This window comes from Neltuma alba, unplaced genomic scaffold (genome assembly GCF_004799145.2).
Source record: "Neltuma alba isolate B1F8T4 unplaced genomic scaffold, ASM479914v2 tig00003742_pilon, whole genome shotgun sequence".
NCBI classification, from domain to species: Eukaryota; Viridiplantae; Streptophyta; class Magnoliopsida; order Fabales; family Fabaceae; genus Neltuma; species Neltuma alba.
Window position 1 is genome coordinate 64,897 of NW_021633413.1, and position 9,770 is coordinate 74,666.

General features: G+C 31.8%; 1 protein-coding gene across 1 annotated transcript; it reads right to left on the reverse strand.

Moving 5' to 3' along the window:
• Positions 1 to 5,886: 5,886 nt before the first annotated feature.
• Positions 5,887 to 9,567, reverse strand: LOC114742408 (putative clathrin assembly protein At2g01600; the record flags this gene model as incomplete). The annotated part of the gene is made up of 10 exons (XM_028930674.1): positions 5,887 to 6,478; positions 7,248 to 7,369; positions 7,463 to 7,544; positions 7,621 to 7,794; positions 7,945 to 8,025; positions 8,123 to 8,203; positions 8,323 to 8,388; positions 8,479 to 8,544; positions 9,217 to 9,267; positions 9,472 to 9,567. Coding segments are annotated over 10 exons (1,167 nt in total), but the record flags the coding sequence as incomplete, so codon positions are not given.
• Between the last annotated feature and the right edge of the window lie 203 nt (positions 9,568 to 9,770).

A 9,770-nucleotide genomic window follows, 5' to 3' on the forward strand; every position in this document is an offset into this window, starting at 1 on the left:
TTATTCTTCAAATGTTTTTCATTTCAAACTATCCTTCACGGTAAAAATAATATTATTAGAGCAAATCAAATAAATGTTCATTGAGTTTTTTTTTTTAAAACAGGAATCACATAAATTTCACTTAATTAAACTGAACGGAAATAAGAGAATTTACTATGCTTAGAAATAGACCAGATGGAATAGTTATTAATTAAGAGAATGAATAAAAGAAACAAACCTCTTATTTTGGGGATACGGTAATTGGATGAAATGGTAATTATCATGATTGTGGCCAAAACACTGCAGAGCAGTTGTGGTACTTGGGTAATCTTCAACTGGGCCCTGAAATTGAAATAAATTGTAACATATTAGCAATAATTTCATACCAATTAAAATAATATGAAAATAGTTTTATCTTAAAAATTTCGAACACAGTACGTCAATTACGTTGACGTGATGACGTTGAATTGAATCTGATGCAGGTTTTGTTGAAGGCACATCTCCGCCAGTGCGCTCATTCATTGCAAACAAAACTTCAATAGAATCTTCAACTGGGTCCTGAAATATTGAAATTAATTATAAATATATTAGCATTTCATCTCTCTATATGTATATATACTGCTACTACTCAACAAGCTAAGCATATTATTATTCATAATTGATATTAGGATAAAATTTTATTTTTATCATAATAATAATTTATTTTCTGAAAATGTCATACTTATTTTTTTAAAAAAACTTGTTGTGAAATTAATGTTTAAATATTTAAATATAATGATATGTGGTTCACCTAGAAATTATGGAAAATTAAATAATTTTTGAGATTGATTCCTTTTGACGGAAAGATTAACTAAAATAATAACGATTTTTTCTTAATGGTTTCGAACACAGTCAATTATCGATCCAAAAAGAAAGAACACACAGTTAATTATGTTGGCACTACAAAAAAAAAAAATTGTGATTACCGATGGAATTATGTTGAGATGATGATGTTGAATTGAATCTGACAGAGTAGGGTTTGTTGAAGGCTCATCTCTGCCAGTAGAGCCACTCACATGAACTCCAAGAGATTGCAAGTCGGTAGGGGGTAATAATGATGGGACCCCTTCATTATCCATTCCAAACAAAATTTCTTCAGTAGAATCTTCAACTGCCTCCTGAAATTAAAATTAATTATTATAAATTAAATATGTTAACATGTGGTTGACCAAATAATGAAGAAAAGAATATACAACAACAACAAGCCTGGTCTCATTAAGTGAAATCGGCTATACGAATCACAAGACGCTATCGTGGTTCAATAAAATAAAAAAGTGTATGGAATTATTTCGTACAAAAATCACAATAAACAAAATATTATATATGCAGCAACAACAATAAACCTGGTTGATCTCATCAGGCAGAGTCAGCTATATAGATTTAATGACATTATTGATTTATTTTGACATAAAATTTTAACCAAAATAGCATGAAAATAAGTCTATCTCAAAGATGGCAAGATAAATAATAATTTAGTTACCAGTGTAGCATGTTGATGTTGAAACGAATGAGATGTGGGGTTTGTTGTGGGCTGAGCTTCAACGCCATTAAAGACACTCAGATGAAGATCCGCAGATTGAAAATCACTAAAATCAATTAAATCAGTCAAATCATCCATTATTGGTGATGTTGATGCTGCTGGGACACCTTCATCCATAGAACGCAAAACTTCTCTCCTGGAATCTTCAACCTCCTCCTAAAATGAAAATAAATTGTTATATATTAGCACTTCATCAAGAATTTATTTGGATCTTCAACTGGGTCCTGAAATAATATGTTAGCATGTGGTTGACCAGATAATGAAGAAACTAATATACAACAACAACAAGCATGATCTCACTGAATGAAGTCGGCTATACAAATCGCAAAACACACTATTGTGGTTTAATAAAATAAAAAAGCATATGGAATTATTTCGCGCAAAAATCACAATGAACAAAATATTATATATGCAAACACAATAATAAACCTAGTTGATGTCATCACTTAGAGTCGACTATATAGATTTAAGACGTCATTGATTTATTTTGACATAAAGTTTTAACCAAAATAGTATGAAAATAAGTCTATCTCAAAGATGGCAAGATCAATAATAATTAATTACCGGAGTGGCATGTTGATGTTGAGACGAATGAGATGTAGGGTTTGTTGTGGGCTGAGCTTCATCGCCATTAAAGATACTCAGATGAAGATCCGCAGACTGAAAATCACTAAAATCAATTAAATCAATCAGATCATCCATTATTGGTGATGTTGATGCTGCTGGCACACGATCATCCATAGAAGGCAAAACTTCTCTCTTGGAATCTTCAACTTCCTCCTAAAGTGAAAATAAATTGTTATATATTAGCACTTCACCGAGAATTTATAAATATATATATATGTAAATATACAACCCACCCCAACGGCCACGCGTTTTAGTAAAATTTTTCTTAGAATAAATATGATAGATATATGACTTGCTGACAAAGAAAAAAAAATATATGACTTAATTTTTTTGGTTGAAAATCTTTTATTTCTCCTTATGATTATTCAGAATTTATATTATGTTGTTATAAAAAATAGAGAATTTATATTATCTTTATATAACTTTTTAATGCGTTGAAAATTGAAACAATCAGATTATTGTATTAAACTAGAAAACATCAATAATATATAATTAAATTAGATTAGAGATTAATTTTATAAAAGAATACAGTTTTATCGATCTTTTTAAAGATTGCAAGAATTAATTACGTTGACCGGCGGAGACTTGCGACGTTGACTTGAATCCGATGATGCAGAACTTGCCGAACAGTCACTTGGATAATCTTTGAGTCCTAGAGATTCAAAATCAAAGCTTGGCGAAGGTGGCAATTCATCTTTCGTCATAAAGAAAGTTTCAATGTAACGTCCAATTGGTTCCTGAAATATTCAAAAAAAATATATATATATATATTAAACCCGTGTGTACACAAACATATTAACGTCAAACTGAAATTCAGAATTTTATCCAAATATGACGGATGGCATTACTACAGAAACAGCTAGCCGTTGACTTCAAAAAGATATATTAATATTTCATTTATAATATTGCCATGTAACTATATTACAAGAAGAATTACAAAATGAATATAAACTAAGAGGTATATGTACTTACGTCATCTAAAATATTGCTGGAGGGATTTTCAGAACTCATTGTGGATCGTGTGCGCATGTGATATTGCTCTCTGGTTCGTATCAGCTGGGTTTTGATCAAAACGATGGATGATAGGGTTTGGTCAAAAAAACACAAAAGGATGTGTGAAGAAATATATAAATAAGTTCGATTTTGGTCAAAATGAGGGATGATATTTAGGGTTTGGGTTGGAAAAAGGAGAGAGGATAATTTAATGATAGAAGAGAGCTTTATTGTTGAGAAGACTGTTATATCAAATCTGATATACCAGGGAAAGTGAATCTGATACACTGTGTATTAAGTGGACCATAATTCAAATGAAATAATCCTTTAGTCTTTATCTAAGACTTGCTTAACTAACTTAATTAAATTAAAAAAATTAAATAAGTTAGTTAATCATAAGTAATATGACATCATTTTTCTAGAATGCACTTATTATATTTTTGGGATTTACACGCAAAGTTTACATAAATTTCAATTGTTTAACATAGTAATGGGATATTGCGCATTCTTCTCATTAATAATAATAATAATAATAATAATAATAATAATAATAATAATAATAATAGTCCATCTTTTCAAAATTGAATCACGTCTCAAAATCAATTGACATTAATTATGGAATTTTATTTTAAATACTTGTTAATTTTTCTCTAATATGCAAAAAATGTAAGAGAAAACATAAAATCAATAATAAATCAGATTATTCACATGATCAAAATATTGTAATTTATTATTATTGGATGACTATTTTTTAATATACACAAGTTTCAACTTGAGAGAATATCTGATGTTCAAAACATCAAACTCCTTCGGTTCTTAATATAAGACATAATTAACTAATTTGATTAGATTAAAGAAGTTAGGGAAGTTAGTTAATTATAACATGCTTTTCCTAAAACACCATAATCATCTTCCTTAATATCCTCCCTTTCTCTTTTACTTGATTATGGTTGAAAGAGTATCGATAGGACTAATTTAGAAAAAATTGATAAATATGAGAAATATGTCTTATATTTAGGATCAAAATTAACTTAACAATTATGTTCTATATTAAGGACTGGAGAATTAATATATCATTACATTAAAAGATGCGCAAGTGATTTTGTTTCATAAGACTGAATTAAAATGAGATGTAGAATTCGTTCCTTGGTTTCAATTATGCGAATGGATTAGAATATTTTGCATTCTTTTCACTATAGAATATTATTTATTTAATTTTTTTGGTGATAGATAATTATTTATTTATTTGACAAAAAGAATAATAACCCCGATCAAGATCAGATTTTATTTAAAACAATTATTATTTTCTATATTCAATAAAATATTTTTCCAACACGTACAAATAAAATAAATATTTCATTATGGTTTGCATTCATAGTAGTATTTTTTTCTCTCTCCCTGTTTTTATCAATTATCATTTTATTTTATGTTTAGCTGAATTATCATTTCCATACTGATTTTTCTTTTGATCATTAGCTTCTAGTTAAAATGAATTTATCAACGAGGGGCCGCAGTGCGTATGTCAATTGTTGGATAGATTTTGTTTGTGTGTGTGTGGGTGTGTGTTTGGGTCTATAAAAGGATGGATGGCAACATTTGTTGACCATTTTCTCGAACAAGATACTACCTCCGGTCCTTAATATAAGACACTGTTTGACTTTTTGTTTGGTCCTAATTATAAGACCCAATCCATTTTTTCTCTCATATTTATGTATTTTTTTCCAATATAGTCCTTCTAATAATGATAGTTCTAGCCATACACTTAATTAACAGGATATTTTAGGAATGACAACACTTATTTATTACAAATAACTAACTTAACTTTTTCCTTAATCTCCTCAAATAAGTCAATTGGGTCTTATAATTAGGACCGGAGGTAGTATTAATTAACACTGCGATAACTCCCATCTGATCCAAGTGATCGATAACTCCCATCAATTTCAAATACTCATTGTTTTTAAAATATAAATGATTAAATAATCACATAATTTGTTCATTTTTAAAGCCTAAATATATATAAACCCAATAATTTCTTTGTCTCAGTAATTTTAAATTTACTTCTTTGACTGTCGTCTTATCAAAACTTCCTAGCATAATATCATAAATATATTCTTCCAATTCAGTCATTTTGAAAAGGAAAATAGTGAGATTAAAATATTTTCATTCACTTTGCCGAATTCTCTAATCACACAAAGTCATCTACAATTATTTTTTAATGTGAATTTTTAATTAAATATTAATATTTTAAAAATAGAATAATGACCTTATGTGATTGAAAAATTCTCATGATAGATATAAAAAAACCTAATGTAAGTACTGTCCATCAGAAAATTCTCCTCTGGGATGTGATGGAAATGATTTCCTTACTTTTTGAGTCCTTTCAACCTCCTCCTTAGACAGACCTGATGCATAAAATTACTATACATTTGATCCCAATAACTCCTATCCAATTTCAGTAACTCAAATGGTTCAAAAAATAAAAATGTTTAAACAATAACATATTCGTTCATTTTCAAAGCCTTAAATATATAATTAAAAGATTATGCATCACATAAATCCAATACCTTCTTTATGACTCTATAAATAAATTGCTTTGGCCAAAAATAACCCTAAATAAATTAAATATCCTGGAAAAAACTCAACATGCGAGCTGATGTGCAACGCCTATGAAATATGAATGATCATGCGGCAACTTGAAAGCTGAGATATGCAAGGATACAAGCAGAACCCACTATTCTATATACCATCAAACAATTATTACATTCTCAATGTTGACTGAAATTTTTACAAGGCAACCAACCAGGCATATCCATTCCAAAAATCATCAATCCAGCAACAAAGAAGTAAAACCGATGCGTCATTTTACTCACTGCTGAATTCACCAAAACCAACTTGATTGATTAAAATACTTTACACCTCCAGGAAAAAGAAAAAGAAAGCAGTGTTCCATTATTATAACAAGCCTGTGCTTCCAAATGGATTGTTATTTTGTGGGTGTGAAACAGGATTCACAGGAAACGCCCTATAACCCGCATCACCAAAGGGATTGGCTGGATTCATCAACACATGTTGCTGCTGAGGCTGATAAGGCGCGTAAGGACCAAATGGATTTGCTTGTGGCTGAGCCATGGCTGCCATTTGGACCGCGGGAGGTGGAGGGATGTTGCTTGATGGGGCAAATGGATCTTGCACTTCAAATGGATTCAGGGCAGGTGTTCCATACACTGCCTGCTGATTTGCAGATCTATATGCCATTTCGTCGTATAAGCTGTTAAGAGTGAGCGTGTCCAATCCACCAGCCTAACATTCATGGACAGCCAAAAGTAGTGAAACTTCTGAACCTAGGGAATGTATAATGGTTGCCAAAAATCCAACAAATTCTCATATTTATCAATAAAATAGTATAATATATTGATATAACAACCTTTCTTTACCAAAGACAAAAGACGGCAATGTGACACTGTCATATGGATCTAAATAAGTTAGGCCACACTGATGAATAATGCAAAACGTGCACTCCTAATATATGTATGCGAGGAAAATGCAAGCCTGTCAAAAATAGTATGCTCATATAGCAAGAGAGAATACAGACCTCAAGTCTTTCTCTTAAGAAGAAACACTGACAATCACAATAATAACCATGTCCGAATGCATAATACATTCTGACTTCGACACATTATTTCATACTACTGAAACGACATCATTTTGACCCCTTCCTACAACCACCACAAGACCACATGCTCATACAAATTGAATAATTTCTCAAATTGTAATTTTCATTGATACAACTATAAAATAATGACAAGGAGCTATTATGTGAAGTTGATTATCCACGCTAATTTATTTTACCAAAAAAAGGATAACATGGTCATAAAATTGTATGCTTGAGATATTGAGAATCATAATGTAAATCAATTTCACGAAATGGTCGAGACATACAAACTTTTTTCCCCCTTTTACTTACTGCAATTTATAAGCAGAATCTGAATTATTTCAGCTTATATGTAAACCAAGTAATCCTACTTAAAATTTAGACCGATGTCCTACGCAGGACACATGAAAGACTTACCAATTGCCTCTCGTTGACTGAAGAAATATTGTTACTTGGATTGGTGACAAGGGCAAGCTCCCACCCGGTTGGATCAAAATCCTTCGTTTGAGTGGCACCCGAGTCAAAAGTTGATGCAGTTCCTATACGCACAAAAGGCATCCATTTCCTATTGAACAAGCTATAAACAAGACCACAAAGCAGAATTTTGAGAAAACAAAAGGCCAAAATATTACCAGCTTCAGTGGGAACTATAGCTAGGGCTAGTGCATTTCTTTCCTCTATTGATGAAGCATCAGGCGTTGCATCATTCAACCCCTGCCACCATGACATAAATGAGCCAAACTCTACAATTCATAACCAGATATAACCAAACTCTGGACAAAAAGCTTACCAGCAAATCTCCAGTTTCAAAATTGTTTTGAGGCGGAGGAGGAGGAGGTGGTGGTGCAGGTTCAGAAACTGGGACAACAGTATTATCAACTGGCACTGATGGCTCCTGTTCTTCAACAGGTAATTCATTGTCTTCTACAGCAGAAGCTTCTTCTGGTCTGTATGTCAACTGAAGCTGTTGATGAAGAACAAGATATCAGTTGTTACCAAAAAAAAAAAAATTACACTTTTCAAGCAATGTTTTCAGGAAAACTATGCACTGATGGCAACAATATATGCGTATATGATAATTACATTCCTTAAAATTAATAAATTATGCACTAACCAATGGTTCATTTGGAACTGTAACCACTCGTGGTGCCTCTCTAATATACTCTTCCATGGTTGCAAGAAAGGATTGTGGAGGCTGCAAAAGGCCAGTGTTGCATTGGGAATCATATTAAGGCTAAACGGAGAGACCACGTTAAATCAAACATGAAATCACTGCAGATACAAAGAAGTACCTCTCTTAAGACAGGAAACTGAAAATTTCTAGCAAGTTCTAATCCTTTGCAGACTTCATAGAAATCCGAGAGACTGGAAGCCTACAACCACTTAGGGCTTATAACATAAGGATCTTGAAGCTAAACTGCAAAAGCCTTGATGGCCACTTCAGAAAATACAGTTGCAAAGCATTTGATAGAAATTACGTGTAAACTATTACCTGCTGACCAGCACGTTTGTAGACATCAAAGGCTGTGATGGCCTCATGTCTGGGCATCTCAAAAAACTACAAAGAAATAAAGAAGTTATTACTTAAAAATATAAATCACACTTTTAGTGAAAATATGATACTCAACACATGAATAAGCCGATTTACCTTATCAATAAGATTGATAATTCCATCATTAATAGCACAATAAATCTTAAAGCTCTCTTTCAATACCTGTATTTAAGGACCAGGTCAATATGAAATAATACGACATTGTTATAAACTATATATCCAAATTTCATCTAACAAAATTATGAATTATACCCACAAATAACAACTATAAATATCACCAGAAGAAAGAAATAAGAAAAGACGTTTATGACACCTCATTAGCCAAGAAGGAAATCAATAGTGTCAATTCCTAATAAATTCCGTAAAGTAAATTTCCAATTTCTAACTAGGTCAAAACAATCTGTCCACACAAAGGATACCCCTCCCTATGACAGGGATCAGATGCAGATAAACAAAACTTTTATCACCATTGAAACTTTGGTCCAACATGAATGACATTCCCATTCCTACCCTTCATGGAAAAGACATCAGTAACTGGAAGTAATTGAGTAAAGGTTTGACCCTTGTTCCTTCCAAAGGTTGGCTTCCAAAGTTAATATTCAGATTTCATTGTTGTAATCACCAAAAGAGGGGAAAAAGTTCAAGATTTAAAAAATAAAGAATGCAGAGGATAAGCTAACAATCCCCGTACATAAATTCCCCAGTCTTGTGCTATGCCAACAAATGGCTAACGCCAAAATATATTCATCAAAACATCCCAAACAATTCTAAACAAACTACCGTGTAAATTCTGAACTGAGGAGGATTTTTAGATAAACAGAGCTAAAGACATACCAGAGCCAACGCATACTGTATCACATAATTGCTAACAGCAGCTCCTTCTGGCTGAAAAGTATTAGCACACAATCAGTTGGTACTATTGACAAGATAATACAAAACAAAAGAGCAATAAGCTTCCAGAGGAAATTGAGTTGAATCAATTCTAACCAAACTGATATGTAGAAATACAGAGGTCAAAATAGAAACACAAATATAGAAAAATGAAGTTAATAATTCGACTATCAACATCCACATGTCCAGCAGCATTACCTGGCAACCAATAAGTCGATAGAGAAGCTGCTGCAGAGCAGGCAACTGTACCAATAGCTCCTCACTTTCCAAATCTCTGGTCCTACTGTAACCCTGCTAAAACTTATCAGAAAAAAATTAGTTAATACACACAAAGCTATATATTTTTTAATGAAAATGTGCTTTGTTAATAGCAATTCCAATAAATCACACCAATCGTCATGAAGTTCATAAAAATGTCAAGCAGCAACATAAGCACATCAATAGGAACTACAGACAGTTGAAAAAGGAAAAAGAAAAAAAAATGCTGCTTATATGTT